The following is a 17,916-nucleotide window of genomic DNA, read 5'->3' as shown; positions in this document are numbered from 1 at the left end:
TAAAGTGGTCTGCAAGATGCTGGATCTTCCTATCTTGCAAAGAGACTTTCTCCTTCCATACAAGACCCTCATGCTGGGTCTGCATATGCTGAACCCAGGACAGGCAGTGACACTGGGAGCCCCAGGTTTGTGAAGATCATGGTTTAGACACCAACCGCTTGAGGGCTAGAAGGGTTCTTAGAGGACGTACAGTCCATTTTCCTCATCTAACGAGCCTCTTGAAGCATATTTTATTATTTACTCTTTGCAGATGAAACTGAGACTTCCAGGGATTTGTCCATCACCAACTGGGGTGATACTAGTGATGAGGAAGAAATCAGAGCTGAGCTCACACAGCTAATCTGAGTCTCGTTTCTCTCTGAACCTCTCTAGACTTGTCCTTACATCCGATTTCTGGTGATGAGAGAGACAGGTCTTATTTCAAAATTAATGAGGTGAGGATACACCTACCTCATACGAAGGTGTATTCTATGAAAATATAATTCAGAGACTCTGCAAGTGGATTGAATAGCTGGTTACCTATGTGATATCTGAGTGGATCCTGTAGGACTTTTCTCTCCTTCTCAGAGCCCCCATGCCTGGGAGCCTAATGTTATCAATTCTTGGGTTTAGCATTGCCTTTTCCAGGCTCTTCTTTTAAAAATGCAAATTCCCCTGGAAAGAAGAGTATCTAGACCTGACGTATTGATGTGAATCGATGGATTAAATAATTGTCTTGCTGATGAAAAAGATCTGGGCTTCTTGCAGGAGAAAGCACACTGAACAGGTTAGAGGAACAAGGAGGAGAGGTTAGTGGCACAAAAACATCACCATCTTTAAGACCAGGCCCTCAAACAAGAGGAGGCCCTTGCTCTCTTAGAGCTGACGTGCTCAGGCTTAAATCTCATCCTGAACTTCAGTGTTCCAGAAGGATAATCTGGCCATATTTTCCTAGAGTTGACAATGGCAAGCAAAATTGGCTGTGCTAGATAGATTACTGATAAAAGAAGCAATTGTATAATTTCCATTGTGCCCAAACATCCTCGTAGTCATGACAACATCCTTAGATACTTACAACACTGACAGCCAGGGAGATGGTTAATAATTTCTTCCCAATAATCACAGCCCCTGTGTAAGATGACTTCTGGCCCAGACTGAATTCTTGTTGAGTGCTGTCTGTGTGGGAGGCGCTTAGGGGAGGCACTAGGGGGTGGGAGAATGGGCGTTACTAGAGGTGAGTGGGCAAAAATCCCTGCGGTCACTTCAGTCCGTGTCTGACCTAGAGGTAAATCATACCAGAGATTGTTTTTTGGAAATGTGTCCCCCACTGAGCCACACCTTTCTATTCCTCCAGGTGCCACCATTATTGTACCCCTGGATTATGGCAACTGCCCCTTAGCAGGACTCCCTTCAATATAGGCTATACCCTGCTAGTGGTCAATCTACAGTCCAAATTGTTGTCATCATGTCACTCTGCTGCTCAAGAATCTCTTACAGCTTACTCTTTCTTACTGTGTTAGGCCTAAACTCCTCTGCCTTAATTTTTTTTTCCCCCGGTCTTACCAAACCCAATCAATCCAAATATAATCATACTTCTTCCCAGTATACACCTTCTTTTCAGTTGGGACTCAGTTTCTGCCCATCTTCTGCCTACTCCATGATCCTTTCACATTTTATGCATTTACTCACCTCTTTCTTTCACAGGAAATTTCTTCTTCTTTTCTGCCTTTCCAAATTTTATTCATGTTTCAAGTTGCAGCTAAGTTCAGCTTACCCCCAGGAAGCTTTCCCTGACTAGTCCAGCCTAAGGCATTGGGTCAGTTCTGTCATCTATGACCAGCGCCACACAACTCTACAGGTGTGTTGTTATTTTCAGGGGTTAAGGATGCTATTCTTTTCTCCCCAAAAGACTGAGGTGAGAGTTCTCTCCTTGAGGTGAGAGCTGTCTATAGATACCTTCTGTAACTCTCACACGGCCCTCCATCCTTTCTCAACCACCCTTTCTAAAACATTACTCTCTACTTTCTCTGCTTTATTTTTCTTTATACCACTATCACCACCTGACATTATCCAACATTGTTGTCTCCTCAACTAGAATGTAAGCTCCATAAGGGCAGAGGCTTCATCTGTCTTGTCATCTTTTGTACACTCAACAGCCACAACAAAGCCCAGGATATAGTATGACCTCAATAAATGATTGTTGAATGATTGACTGAAGGAATGAGTTTGTATTCATTGGCCAATTCACATCCAAAATGATGGACAAATGGGGAGGCACCAATCCTTTCCGCCATGTGCATGGCCGCCATAACGTCTAAAAATGAACCCTAGTATGGCTCTTTTCCCAGCCACCGCAGAAAGCCAAACATTTCTGAACCCAAAGTATCAGAGTAAGCCAGTGTGTAGAGACCCTGCATGTTCCTCTCAGAAGATCCCTGTGATCAGGGACTATAGATAAGGCCAGCTTACCTCTCCTATAAAATGCATGTACTTTTACTGCCCTGCCTACTCCTTGGATTGCTGTGAGGTTCAAATGCAATGAAGTATGATAAAAAGCATTAAATTGTAAATAAACATAAAAATGGGAAGCATTATCCAACCAGCTGGTGGTGTGAAAAAACTGGAATTAATTTTGATGGAGATGGCAAGGGAGATTGGGGACCACTACTGCTGAAAATAAAGATTAAAGGGAGAGTGTTCATTAGAACACTATGGGGTGATGTAGTTTTGTTGTTGGAAGGATCTTTCTGGGTGTGTCAGGAATTCAGTAAGAAGAATGCCTTTGTCCTCTGTGAAATACAAATGATATATTTCCACGCTTGAATGCTAAACAGTGAATTCTGCCCAAAGAAACAGTTAAAGAGGGCTTCAAATCCTTAGAAATATTGGAAGAAGAGAGATCCCCATCACCACCACCTCCACTATCACCATGATCATCATCATCAAATTAATCTTTACAATAGTCTCAAAAGGCAGATCTTCTTCTTCTTTTCTTTTTTCTTTTTAAGCAGGGTAGAGAACTGAGGTACAAAGAGATGAAATCCCTTACATGGGCTCCCTTAGCTAGTAAATCACAGGGTAAGGAATATAATAAGAATTGCTAACATTTACTGAGAATTTCCTAAACGTCAGTCATTCTTCTAAGTACTTCATTTAATACAATTCAAGGTTGCAGGCAATCTTATTCCTAGTTTACAGAAAGGAAAACTGAGATTTAGAGAAATTAAGCCAATTACCCAAGGTCACACAACTGATAAGGGCAGGAGCTGACACCTGAGCCCAGATAGATGGCGCTGGAGCCTGTGGGCATCCTCTACTCTATGCTATTTCCCATGTCCCTGCCCTCTGGTCCTTAGTATGATCTCCAGAAAATGGTCCAGCTTTTATAATCAGAGAAGTTAGTTTCTGTAACTCCACTGAAACAAATGAAAGAGAAGAATGCAAAAAAGAGAGAGAGATTTAGGGGAAGGGTGGGGAAGAAACAGCTTAAATTGCCGAGGTGAGTCCCAGTGAAGAATCTCCTTGAATTATCCTCAACTGGAGAAAGCAGATGGCATGGTTGCCATTAGCAGGCATCCTAAGGAGGTCTAATAGGCGCACATGTGAGTGCAAGATGGTTGTCAGTTGGGGGTGAAGGCCTACCCAGCTGTGTGAAGGGTTTGCTAAGATGGAATTACGGTTTACTGAGTAGCAAAGAGCAACATCCAGCTGTCTGAGAATTACGTTGACAGGATGCAAAGGCAAGAGAATACTGTGTAAACCTGATTTACAGATCAATAGGTAATCTTTCATATACAAAAGGTGAGCTCCAGGAAGGCAGAGTGGTAAAGAAAGAAATATTGCCTGCAAATACAATATTAAAAAGAAATCCATCCAGATGAATCCTTTGATATACATTCTTCTAGTCAAAGTACATTTCTTTATTCATGAGTTTTTTTCCTAACCACTTTAGGTTCCTCAGTGAAGTATAAAGGCAGTGATGAAGAACACTGATTTCTAGTTGTCTTGAATTCTGTGCCATCAAATGATCAACATGAAATGGAATCAAGGCTGAGAATTTCAGAACAACATTTCTAAGTGTGTGTGTGTGCAGCAATCAGGATGCTCAAGTCAAATGGCAACTCCCCCCTACCCCTTATAATTTCCTGCTTTGGTGGCTTTGATGATAAACATTTATCTTGGCTTAACGAAATAAACTACTCAATCCTACTGGTCCCCTCTGGATTCCTTCACCCATTTTGAGTTTTCTCTTTACCTCAAAGCAAGTAGTTCATCATCCCAAAGAATATCTGAAATCGTTGCCATCCACCTCTACCTGGCTGCTGGATCATAAAGCTGTTTATGACTACTGCTCAGACACAAATAAGCAAGGAAGGAGAAGGAAGCTTAACTGGGCTTTGTTTCCATGATATAATCTTTCAGATTAGAGGAACAGCTATGAGTTATGTGATCTCTTTTAGCAGTTTAGAAAATATTTCAAAGGGCCACAGTCTGATCCTTGAATAGATGTATGCTGGTAGAAGTGCCTTTAGAGTGCAGAGGTGCTCCAGTTCCAAGGGTCACCGTGTGCCACATCCTGGGGAGGAGTGTACATGTAGGGAAGGCTTGCCCTGGGCAATAAGTCAAAAGGCCTAAGATGGGCAACCCTTTGTTTCAACTTCCTCATGGGGATTCTCATGGTGGTGGATGTGAAAGGATTTTGTACACTGTAGAATTACATAAGTATATTTTTTTCAAAGCAATCATGGAAGTCCTTTGACAATGAAACAACTCCTCCAAGCTGTTTACTAATTCTTTTCTTTTCCCAGTTAGAAAACATGTTTCAAATGCTCTGAGAACAATAACCTGCCCTCAGGAAAGGATGGGGCTGGAATTGGTCACCTCTAGCTTTGTCCGGACTTGATAGGGGAGGGGAGCCAGATGGGACTGAGGACTCTCAACACCTCAAAGTGAGAAAAGGACACGATGGAGAGGCTGGACTTGATGACAGATAACACAGATTTCAGCCAAAGTCAAAGTCATAGCTTTGTCCCCTCTGTTCTGCCAAAGTTCCCCCTTCCTCCAGTGTAGGGCTATGCCTTCCACATCCACCCAAGTTCCTCCCCAGCCCTCATTCCCTAGAGAGAGGCCTGAGGGTCTTTATTAATAAGAACGACAGGTGCTGGTCACAAGGTGTGGACCAATATTGGGCTTAAATTCTGGATCTCTTGATTTCAAACATTACAACGATTCCTCATCGCTATTCACCTGCTTCCGGTCCACCATTCTCGGAATACTTGTGTGTGGGGTAGTTTTCTTCTTGGATCTATCCTCTACAGGAGTGCTTTTCATTAAGCATATGTGATCATTTGTGAAAGTGGGTGCTCCTTTGCATGTCCTAAGGTGATTTGTTCTGTTATTGAGGGCTCTGTGGCCCCCAGATTCCACTCAGACTTTTTCTAAGAGAAAAGGGAGAGAAGGAGGAAGGAAGGGATGGTAATTGGGAGGGAAAGGAGTAGAAGGAATGAAGGAAATGAACTGAGTAAAAGGCACTAATAATTTTATATTTGTATAGTTCTTTATACTTTGTATATTAAAAAACAATTTGCAAAATGTCTTTTCTGGCATTGTCTCATTTGGTTTTCACAAACACCCAATTTACAGATAAGTAAAATGAGGCTTAGAGAAGGTAATTGGTTATCTAGCTAGTAAATATCAGTGTTCCATCTGGAACCCAGTCCTTCTAACTTCATATATAGTTTTTTTTTCTTTTTCTTTTCTCTACTGCTCCATTAAATGCAAAGACATGTCCCAAACTCCTCTTTTTGAACTTATGCCAAACACTCTAGGTAAAAGCTGAAAGTCTTAGTGGCAACCATCACACCATCATCATTCAATGCTTATCGGAATTTTCCTGAGGATGGACTGGTAGACTTTGGTTTTGACCAAAAATAATCATTCTACAAATACTTCGTACATTTATTAATGTTTTTGAGCACTTTGTAGTGTAAAATATTTTGTATGATATATTTTGTAAAATATTTTTCATATAGAAATCTCATGTGAGGCTCATCTAAGCCACGTGCATCTCAGAAGCCCAGTGACTGGTCTAAGAGGAAATGGCGGAGTCAGGATGAAGCCCAAGATTTTCCGATTCTGAGGCCCGTGCCTTTCCTGTTACCCCCTATTTCCTCCACTGTTACAGGCCTACCCCAGGCTAGCCTCCGCAGAGAGTAGAGCAAAGTCCATTAAGGGAGTCAAGACTCCCAGGTCTGAAACTAGACGAGATCATAACCTTAACCTCTGAGCAGGACCAGCTACATAATTTGTGGGGAAGAATGCAAAATGGAAACGCAGAAATGTTTAAGAGATGTTCAGAATTGTTTAAGTGTTTCAAGACAGCAACAGCAGAAACCTAAACCTAGCCTGAGGCCCTCTGAGCCTGGGGCCCTTTTGAGCACAGAGCCCTGTGCGACTGCACAGGTTTCATGTCAATGAAGCCAGTCTTGCCACCGACATTAACTCAGGAGTGGAGAACCTTGTTTCTTTCTCAGATTCTTTCTGGAATTCTTATCAGAGAGTGGAAGTTCCAGGTCATATGGACACTCTTCTGTTAAATCTTTTATTCCCTCAGTCAGTCTCCATTTAGAGATCTAAGGCACATAATGGCCTAGTGTTCTTTATTATACTTGCTAACTCCAGTTCTCATGGATCAAAATTTAGGGACAGAGTCATAATATCACTAGTAGCTAATATTTAGCATTTTCTATGTGACAAGCACTGTGCAAAACTTTTTACGTGCTTTAAACTGATTACAAAGATGAGCTCAACTCTGTATCCTTCCCTGTATTCACATACCTGGTATTGAGACTTTACAGCTTTTCCCATTAAAAAGTGGAGTCTGTTTCTCCACCTCTTGAACCTGGGCTGGCCCCGTGAATTGCTTTGGCTAATAAAATGCATCAGAAGAGATGGGTGCTAGTTCAGGGTTTAGGTCTCAAGAGGCTTGTGGGCTTCAGCTCTCTCTTAGAACCCTAGGACTGCCCTGAGAACAAGCCTATGTTAGTCTGCTGGACATGAGCACCACTTGGAGGAGAACTGTCATTCCAACTGAGACCATCCAGAGTAGCTAGCCCCAGTTGACCTGCCAACTAACTGCAGATGCATGAGTGAGCTTAGCTGAGGTCAAGCAAACACTCCAGTGAGCAGAACCATTCCTCTGATCAACTCACAGACAGGTAAGAAATGATAAATAGTTGTTGCTTTAACAACTTTTTGTTTTCTTTTTGGGGTAGTTGGTTATGCATTATTATTATGGTAATAGATAACAGACACACATCCATCATTATTATTATTTCTATTCCCTTGATGAGGAACAATCTTTGAAAGGTTGAGTTCTTGCCTGTGATCAGTAGCTAGCAAATGGGCCCAGAAAGTTTGATTGTAAAGGCCAAATTCTTATGTGCTATTTTGTGGGGCTTCGTCATAGCACTCAGGGCTCTGTCAAGCCCTCAGCTAATTTGAAAGCCATTTGAGTGGAAGAAGCAGAGTTTTTGCTAATGGGGGAAGGCCCAAGGGATGGAGCTCAAACACAAGAAATCTCTTTGCTGATAAAATACCATGTCTATTACTAACCAAAACTTGCAAAATAAAACACTGTACTTCATCAAAGAAAAAGTGCACATATGCAGAACAAGAGAGACAATGTGTTTGAGGTCGAGGTCACAAGCTAAATGCTAGCAGAAATTTTGGCTGCATCTCACTAACACTAAATTATGACTGAGTTCTGCAAGAGGTCCATGTGACAATCCCATTAATGCAAATGGCATTCCTTATGATGTCTGTTTTTGTAAGTGAAAACAAAAAGCAATTATATTAGCAGGATTCGCTCATTAAACTAAACTAAAATCCACCAGCAAGTGTCTCCCCACCTCCACTTCTGCCCCACATCTTTGATAAAAAGCAATTGCTTCCCAGAGTAGCAAGTGGACATTTTGCTAAAATAGGAATACACAATTTGATTATAGAGGGGGTACCAGAAAACAGGGGTTCTTACAAATATCGGAGGTTGGGAAGGTTCTGGAAGGCATCAGGGTCGATGTATAGCAGATTGTTGGCCTTTTCAATTCTACTGCAAAAGAGGAAAGAACGTGAATGTGATCTTGACAGTAAGAATGCTATAGTATTTTTCATGTTATGCAAAGAGTATATGAATAAATCATTCATCCATGCATCCATCCATCCATCCATCCATCCATCCATCCATCCATCCATCCATCCATTGTTTCAACAAAAACTGAGCATGCATGCAGTGCCTTTTACTAAGCTAAACTGTGCAAACTAAATATTAACCCTCTCCCCTTTAACTCTTATCACCGAAGTCCTTCTGGGATCTATCCATCAGAGGCAAACAAAACACTGGCTGAGTGAGTCATTTTCACCCTGAGCACAGCTGAGTTTTTACCCAGTAAGGATCTCCCAGGGTCTGAGAAGGGTGAGAGGGTAGGGATGAGACAAGCTTTTGTCTAGTCTGGAGACAAGACAGAGGGGATGCAAAACAACAAAAGAGGGTGAAAAGAAGGTGGGAGGGAAGGAAAAAGGGTGAGGGGAAAAAGAATATTGGAGAAAAAGAGAGTGAAGAGGCAAAGGAAAACAAAGATGGGGGAAAAGCAGTGGCCATCTCTGGTTTTAACCATGAAATTCCGGTAGACAGTAGCTGGAATGTGCCAGTGATTCTCCTCATGCTGTAGACTCAGGCTGCTCCCTCACAGCTCATGGGAGGTGGTGACTTCTGCCCCATGTTGACTTGTGCTGTGTCCTGATCAATGGCCTGCAGGTGAGCATTCCAACAGAGAGAGGCTGCCCTTTTCCTCATCTTGCTGGATCAATGTATATTTGCAAAGATGCTCTGTGTTAATTACTTCCTCTCTGTTTCATTAGCTTTTATTTTGCAGTAACCTGCAGCTACCTAGATCCAAATACCAGCTAATTAATCATTTTAAGTACAGTCAGTGCTACATGGGGGTGAGCACCTCTCCATGCAGGGAAGAGATTAAAAAGCCATCCCATTACCTCCGCTGCCCATTGAACAGCATAGAGGGATGCCCGCTTGACCCTGCCCAGAGGGCTGGCTGCCCTGTGGTTCATTTCTCTGATATTCCCTGTGGGTTCTGAGACGCCAGTCAAGTCTCTTTTTCCAACCAGGGTAAGGAGAGGCCAAGCAGGGAGGGAAGAAAGGAAGGAGCAAGAGGGCAGTGGAGAGAGGAAGGGAAGGCATGAGTTGCAGAGGCTTAATGACGAGGAAGAATGAGGGTGGAATGAAGGAAAAGGGAAGGAGAGTCTGACAAAATGGACAGACTGAGTGTCATTCCTAAATAAATTCATATATGTGTGTGTGTATTTATTTCCTGCTGATACTTGGCAAATGCTAAAAAGTTTTTTAAAGGATACAAAAAGAGTCAGATTTATGTTCAAGTCCTTATCCTGTTGTGGATTTGGCTGGATGACTTTAGACAAGCCTCACAACTTTCCTGTGCTTTTAATTCCTCATCTGCAAAATTAGGAAAATTGTTCATTGGCTTTCCTGTGTTCCACGGGAATTTTGTGAGACGTGAATAAATGCTCCACAGAAGGAACCTTTCCAGTGACATTAGTTGAGAAACGCATAATATCCTTCTTGGAGATACCAAGTGCATATTAGCACATTAGTCTGTAGTATGCAAATATAGTAAAACTTACTATAAGTTTTCTTGTAGTAAGTGAATCTGTCTAACTTTATTTTCCCAATATTTCCTAATCTTATTTGACCATAAAATCTTTTTCCTTTTTTTAAACATTTAATAATTTCCTGAGTGTTTAATGATATACACAATATACTTTGGAAAACTCTAGATCAGACAGTCTCTAAAGTCTCTTCTGGCCTTGACATTCTATAAATTAATTTATGGTAATTATAGACTGGTATGAAACAGAAGTGGATCTGTGTGAGTATTGACATGTATGTAAAACTAGAACGTCAACAAGAGAGATTAAATTTGGTTGGAGTAGTAGAGGAACCAAGGATTGTTATGCCAGTTGATGTGTTCAATCTAATTCACATTTATCATCTCATTTATTCATCACAGTGATCCATTGAGGCATGCAATTTATTATTCCAGTTTTACAGATGAGAAAAGTAAGTCTCAGAATGATTTTATATCTTGGCCAAGGTTTCTCAGTGAGTGTATGGCATAGGCTAGTATTCAAACTAGGACCTTCTTCGATTACATCACATGGGACTTATTTTGGGCTTTGACTGTGGAAGGATGAGATGGAGGTACTTACAGTCACAGAGCGAGCTTTTTGGGTTTACTAAGTGAAAAGCTCTGGGAGATAGGGAGCAGAGACTAGGCTCTGGGCTGGCGCCTGGATTATAGAGACACGTGACAGTGCCTTTGGGCTGACTTTGACACCTTAAAATGAAATTCTAGGGATCTGAGGACAGGGCAGAGCCAGAACCACCAGGAATATAAGTGAACTTGAAGGCTATTGCCAAGAACAGCCACGAGCAAACTGCACAGGTTTTTCCTTACATTTCATGTAATTTGGGCAGGTTGGAGAACACGTTCGCCTCTATCACTTCCAAGACATCATTCTGTGAGATCTCTCTGTAAAGAAAGAAATATAATTCAGGTCAGTTCAGTTATACTCCATCAATAAATTTAGGGCTCAGCATACAACCTCGTGCCTACAATGATTTGTGAGACACACAAAACTCTGTTCCTGCCCTCAGAGAAGTCAGCTGTTAGTAATGAGATAAAAATAACATATTAGATGCTAATACTTATAGAACAATGAGAGAATGAGCCCAAGGCAATGGCTCAGTTTAGAGGTTATTCAGTCTGCAGATGCAGCAACTGAGGCCCAGAGAGGGAAAGAGGCTTGATTTAAGATGTTTGGGGAATATACAGGATGAGAACAAACTTTAAGTTCCCCAGACCTTATGATCAGGGACCCCTAAGGGGTCAGCAAACTTTTTCTACAGGGCCAGATAATAAATATTTTTTGGCTTTGTGGGTCATTTGGTCTCTGTTTTAACTACTAACTGATAGTGTAGTGTAAAAGTAGCCATAGATAACATGTAAATGAATAAGCATGACTGTGTTCCAATAACACTTTATTTATAAAGAGAGGTGGCAGGCTAGATTTGGTGCCATGGGCTGTAGTTCAATGACCCTGCCCTAGACTATAGAGTCAACTTCCTCTCTCTACTAATCTGGCTTCAGGAGATGAGAACCTCAATTCAGTCTCTTTTAAATAGACATGGATTTAAATCCCCTCCTCCTACTCAAGTGTGGGTTGTTATTGCAAGGACTTTGGCATTAATGTTGTCTTCGCCTAAAATACCCAGAAAAGATCCTTCAGGTCCTAGCTTTTTTCCTCCTGGAGTAATTTGAGGGCAGTGGAGAATGAAGTCCACTATGCAGAAGCCCAGAGCTTGTGAGGAGAGAGGGCGGCTTAATCAGTCAACGTTTATAAAGTGGCTCACAGATGAAACGTGCTATTATTAGGCCTTCTGAGGAAGACTCTCATGCAGTTTTAATGCGGCAGCTGCGAGTGTCTCAGGAAATCTCCTAGGCAGCATGCGTTCAAATTGGCTGAGGCAGAAGCGTTGTCCGCTGGCCTGGGCTTTATCTGAAGAACTCCAGAAAGGCTCTTGATCAAGGGAAAGGCCTGGAGGGCAGGGCAGGCAGAAGGCTTTGTGGGCGAGGGAAAGTGTGATTGTGAGCAGCAGCCATCTCAGTGAGGGCAGCTGGCGACATCTGGGGCTTGTCAACTGGGTCATGACAGGGTCATTTCTCACAAGCTCCCATGAGTGAGGAGACACTTTGTGAGAGAAAAGTGCCGCTTATTCTGTGATAGCATCTTTCATGAATCATTTGATAAATTTAAGTCTTCACAATTTTCACAGGATGTAGATAAGGGTGGGGTGTGTGTGTGTATTTAATTGAACACGTTGGCCAATTGGCCATTTATTTTGCTCCTCTGTCCTGCAAGTGGAAGGAGCACCGGGAGGTACAGGAATAAGAAGGAGTAGGAAAGGGGTGGTAGACCAGAAAAAGAAGACATTTATTTGAACTTAAAGGAATCAAGTGAAAGAGTCACACAGGCAGAGAATAAGGCATGGAGGAAAGAACTAGATGAGAGAGAGGGTTTAAATGCAAATGGGACCATATTCTCCAAAAGCTATTTCGAGGTTCATTTATGGTTACCAGCAGGTTTGGTCACCACTTGTGATAATATCTCAGCCTAACATTGTCTAAAAGGTAGACATTTCTCTTTACTTGAATTCACGTACTGAGAGTTCCCTTATCTGGATTTTTTCTTTTTTAGTCAAAGAGAACTAAAAATTATCAGAAAAAACAAGCCAAGAAACAATTCTGAATGATTTCAGAAGGTAGTTCATATTTTATGGCCTCAAGTTCAAAGACAGGAGAGGGTGCTAGGGTTGGGTGGTGGTGGGGGGAGCCTTTGGCTGGATGAGGGTGGGGGGAAGGTGAACAGTGTGCAGCTGTGGAAAAGTACTTCACTGAGAAAATCAGGGATCTCATTTTAGTCCAACCCAGTTCTGTCTCTAGTTATTTCTATTATCATTTATCAGGTGTCTATTATTCACCAGCCACTTTACATGCATTCTCTCCAATCCTTTTGACATGCCTGTGAAGTTGGTATTTTGATCTCCATATTAATAAACAACCCCACCTGTATGCAGAACCAGCTCTGGCTGACTGCAGGACTGGAACACTTTCTTCTATATGCCCTGTCTCTCAGCCCACATTGAGCCCTGTATTTCCACTCCTATATATTTACTCAAGAGAAATAAAAATGTATGCCCTCCCAAAGACATACACAAATGTTCATAGCAGTTTTATTTGTAACAGCCCAAAACTGACAACAACCCAATGGATAAACTGTGGAATATCTATACAATGGAATACTACTCATCAATAAAATGGAAGAAACTGCTGATACAGCATGGTTGAAGCTTTAAAAAAATTATACTGAGTCAAAGAATGCAGACATAAAAGGATGCATACTCTATGATTCCATTAATATGAGATCCTAAAACAGGAAAAACTAATCTACAGTGACAGAAATCAGAGTAATTGTCACCTGGGATTAGGTTGCTGACAAGAAAGAGGTAGGGGGAAACTTCCTGTGGTGATGAAGTGTTCTGTATCAAGATTGGGGAGGTAGTAACATGAGAGTATATATTTATCTAACTTATTGAACCTTAAACTTTAAATGAGTGCATTTATTTTATTGTATATAAAACATACTTTAATAAAGTTATTTGAAAAATGTCTTTCATTCAAATGAAGGAGAGTAAACTCTATTTTGTTTGTGTTTTGAGAACTCTGAATTAAGAAGACGAATGAAAGTATCTTGGTCATATTGTCTGGCTGGAAGGTGGTGTTCAATCCTAGTTTTGTCTTGGTGATTCTAGGTTCCTTCCCCTCTTTGCTGTCCTCTGCATCTGTAAAGTAAACAGTTGGACTAGATCAGAGTTTTTCAACTCTGGCTGCACATTAGAATCTTCTGGTAGATCTTTAAAAATTCCAAAGTCTGAGTCCACACCAGAGAGTTGGATTTATTTAGTCTGGAGTGGGACTCTGGCATTATTTTTTTTCTCCTTTTAATTCTCCAAGCAATGGTGATTCTAACGTGCATGAAAGATTGAGAACTGCTGGACTAGGTGATCACTCAATTCCCTTTGAGATCTGTGATTTCTGTCTTAAAGTTTACTTCAGGAGCAAGGGCCAATTTTTCCTTGGCTACTAAGACAATAAATTAGAAAAATAAGGTTCTTGGAGCACAAGAGAGAATGAGACAAAATAGTAGCAAGAGAAACCTGGAGATAGAACCTGGAGGCAGGAGGAAAATAGAGGAGGCACTTGTTAGGTTTAGTTTTTCACAAGTAAGAAAATTTAACCAAAAAGCCACAACATTTCACATACTAAATGTGTAGCAAGAGATGTTGTAGAAAATATGTAATAACACCTTACATTTGGTTAGAATTGATAATTGACAAAGTATTTTTTTCCTATGTATAGCTTCCCTTCATTTTCAGGGCACCTATGTAAATTAGAGTTAGTGCAGCCAATACTGTCTCCAGTGAGGTTAACAGAGGTGACTTGGCTGGGCTAAGATAATACACGATTATGAGGACTGCTCAACTGGTCTTTAAATGGAAGATATAGAATCTTAACATCCAAAGAACTCATAAAATTAAGAAACCATTCTTCATCTCAAAAGATTCAGTTAACAACTTTCCTTGCAATAGTGACAAATCATTGCAATTGGCACAGTTCAAGGTGTGACGGTGTTTCCTTAGAGTAGACAGGTAAAGAGTTTATGAGAGAGGAGAGCTCTAGGGAAGTGATCAGTGGTTCTTAAACTGTAGTCTGGTGGTCTATAAGTCAAAACTATTTTCATAATAATGCTAAAATATGTTTTTTTCACTCTCATTCTGTGAGCATCCAGTGGAGTCCAGGGGCTACTTGATGTGTGATATGGTAACAGCTATAATGCAGAAGATATTGAGCATCCATCTGTCTTCTATTAAGCCAGATGTTAAAAATTTCTGCAAATATGTAAAACCGTGGTACTTTTCTCACTAATATTTTTTGAAAAGATGATTATTTTGTGTAATAACTGCTATTTATGTTAACATGTAGGAATTTATTGTTTTTAAATTAACTAACAAATAAAAATATTTCCCAGTTTTAATTTCTAGTATGGTAAATGTCGGTAGCTATAACCCACATAAGCAAAATCTTTTTGGTATCTTTAATAGCTTTTAAGAGTGTAAAGAGATCCTGACACCAAAAAGTTTGGGAACTGTCCAATGTAGACACTGAATGCTGCCTTTCTTGGATGAGGGATCTGGACTCTGTGGAAAGCTTATTTCCAGAGATGAGGCTCTCCTTATCTTCCAAGACAGTGCTTCTCAATTGTTCATGCACATATGAATCACATGGGGATCTTGTTAAAATGCAGATTCTCAATGAGAAGATCTTGAATGGGGCCTGAGGTTCTGCATTTCTAATACGTCAACTGATGGGGATGGTGCTGGTCTTGAGACCGCACTTTGGATTGCAAGGTTCTTTAAAGAATGGTGATAACACTCCACCAGACCTTTCTCCCCAACATGCACACACACACACCAAGGTGGGTGTGCAAAGCGTGATAGAGGAATCCAACTAAATTAGCTCTAGGAGTGAAGTACTTGATTTTAAAAATTCTGTGTCCCCTCTGGAAGCCTTCCTTTACTCTCTCATCGTTGAAGTTTTCCTATCTTCTAGATTCTCACAAGACTTCTTTCATTTCTCAGTTAAAGCAGTTACCACATTGTTTTGTCATTGCTTTTTTGGGGGGAGGGTGGTCATTGTCTAATTCTCCAGTCTGCCTTTGAGTTCCTGGACGGTATCTTATTCATCTATCTTGGTATCTCCAGCATCTCTAGTGATAAGTTGATATGCGATAGGTACTCAGTAAATGTTTAGTGAATAGAAGGGTAGATGAAGGAAGATTGGTCTTCAGGTCCAGAAATGACATCTGCAGAACTGCAAAGAAGATGAAGTTTGTCTTCAATGTTCTTTCACCCCCTTTTCTGTAGGCAATGTGCCCAAGTCCATTAAATGACGGTCAAGGCTAGGTTGTCAGTAAGTTTGGCTTTTGTCCCAGGGATTTTTACATTAAATATAGAGCACGCAAGAGGCGCATATATGTATTTGGTCTACTGCACTAACAGCATCTGGCTGCCTTTAGCTCTACCTCTTTGGGTCACAGCATTTCCCAGGCACTCTAGGATGAAGTCCTTGAATTGACAAAACACCTGTAGAGGAGAAAACAGGGGAGATGACTGGTGACTAGAGGGGTTCTTAAATCATTTAATTGGAGGTTAGAGAAGATGACTTTTCAGGTCCCTTCGGTGCATGAAATCCCATGTTTCTTTGAAGGAAGGGGAGATGTGCTTGCATGAGGTACTGGGGTTATCAGGGCATTCTCTCTGGAGTCAGTTTCAGAGCCACAATCAAATTCAAATCCAGATTTGCGTTCTTCTGGTCAATGGAGTGGTATTCATATGCAAGTACACTTGATAGAGGAATTGGTGGGGGCCGGTTCAGTAGGAGGGATTTAGGGAATGAATGAACATGTAGAATTCAGCCAGGCCCAGCATAAGATTTCAACCTATCATAGAGTGATATTAATTTGTCCACCATTTCACTTGATACTCATTTACCAAATGCTGGGGCTGTTTCATTCAGAGTTGCTACAGGTTTATAGGATAAGGAAGAACTGAAGAATTGTGACCGGCAGTTAAATTCCTCACTAGAATTTCAATGACAACTATGAATAGGAGAACAGGACGTAATAAGAAATCAAATACTCACAGAAACATCATCTTTGCTTTTTTTCTGATATAGGAGATATTGTCCAACCAGATCTTCCCTGTCTTTTCCCTCCTCCTCTGACTCTCCACGGAGCATTTTCCTCCAACATTTCCTAGATACCCCTCCCTAACTGGGCACATTAGGGGATTCAATTGCATTAAAATATTTTTAATATTCATTAAATCAAATTTCTTTCTTTTGTTTTTAATCAGCTCAGACTAAATTTAGTTGGCTCCTTTCCTTCCCTGAGTCTCCTGTGGTCTAGGTTCCCCACATACCCTATCATAGCCCTCACATACTGCTTAGGGTTTTCATCTGGTTTGTCTCCTTTGCTAGGGAAAGAACTCCCAGAGGACAAGAACATTGCCTTTTATCTTAGCATTCCCGCTCCCAGCCAAGTGTTTGCTGAATGAATGAATTATCTTTGATAGATTATAAAAGAATTTCCACCTTTGCTCTTGCACAATAAGGCTGTGTTCTTGAAAACTTGCAGTAAACAGAGCATTTGCAAATCAAATTGTGTATTAGCAGAAGAAGGAAGCTTCTCGTTTGGCAGAACCTTGGAGTGAATCTTTAAAAGAGTGAAGAACTAATTCAACAAATGTTCAACAAATTTTGATTAAGCAGCTTTTGTGTTTCAGGCACTAGGCTAGGTGCTGGGGACCTAGAGATGAATAAAATAGGTCCTGGGTTCTAACAATCATCTCTAACTCAGTGAGTCTAGTATTCTAGGTTTTCCTTAAATGGGTGCCATCTTTATTGGATGGGCTGCATCTGAGTTATGGAAAAAATAAAGTGGATTGTTGGTATGTTGCATTTGGATATAACTACAGATATATAAATGATATATATATTACATATAATTAGGTATGTATATATGTTATATACTATACACATATATAATACTATATATACAAATACATATATATAATATGTGGTTTTCTGTATTTCTACCAAATGTCTACCCTCCCAATTCTTCTGGAAATGTGCTATATAACTTAAGTAAATATAGACCAGGGCAGGTGAAAATTGCCATGAAAATGCATTACAGAAAATTTCATAAATCTCTCCAAATATATACTCCCACCCTTATTTAGAATTCCCTTAAGGTCAGATCCAGAGACTTTACAATAGAGACCTGAGTTTGAATCCTTTTCCATTTCTTACTAGCTGTGTGACTGTGGGCAAGTTACAGAGTCCCTCTGAGCTTCAGTTTCCTTGTGTATAAGATGGGAATGATAACTACCTCACAGGGTTGTCAAAGGGATTAAATAACATGGTATGTGTGAAAGCACAATGCTTGTCACATGGTAAACGTGAATGTCCCTGTGTCTGCCTGACAGCCTGCCTTCTCTTCTTTGTGGAGTGTAGGACTGAATTCCTCTGCAGCTGGGAAATACTGGGCTAGCCAACCACCGTGCTGGGGAAAATGGGGCTAGCAAAGATCCTAGGGATGCTTCTCTTAACCCCATCTATAGATTATTTAAATTCTTATATCAGGCTATGGCATTATCCCAAACTC

At 40.8% G+C, this 17,916-nt stretch overlaps 1 protein-coding gene across 6 annotated transcripts in view; it reads right to left on the bottom strand.

Annotated features, from left to right (window-relative positions):
- FSHR (follicle stimulating hormone receptor) overlaps nt 1-17,916 on the bottom strand; it is a 182,456-nt gene that overhangs the window by 36,616 nt on the left and 127,924 nt on the right. For 5 of the 6 annotated variants that reach the window (XM_087436789.1, XM_087436792.1, XM_087436793.1 and 2 more), the window contains 2 exons: nt 10,530-10,604; nt 8,015-8,089 (listed from right to left, as the gene is read on the bottom strand). In XM_087436789.1, coding sequence (XP_087292915.1) covers nt 8,015-8,089; nt 10,530-10,604 — 150 coding nt within the window. The remainder of the gene's footprint in view (nt 1-8,014; nt 8,090-10,529; nt 10,605-17,916) is intronic. The other variant, XM_087436790.1, reaches the window with a different exon arrangement.

The sequence above is a fragment of the Ceratotherium simum genome, chromosome 11 (assembly GCF_057802395.1).
Source record: "Ceratotherium simum simum isolate JZ-2026a chromosome 11, ASM5780239v1, whole genome shotgun sequence".
NCBI lineage: Eukaryota > Metazoa > Chordata > Mammalia > Perissodactyla > Rhinocerotidae > Ceratotherium > Ceratotherium simum.
Note: the sequence above shows the minus strand (reverse complement) of the source record. Positions and strands in the feature narration are given on the sequence as shown.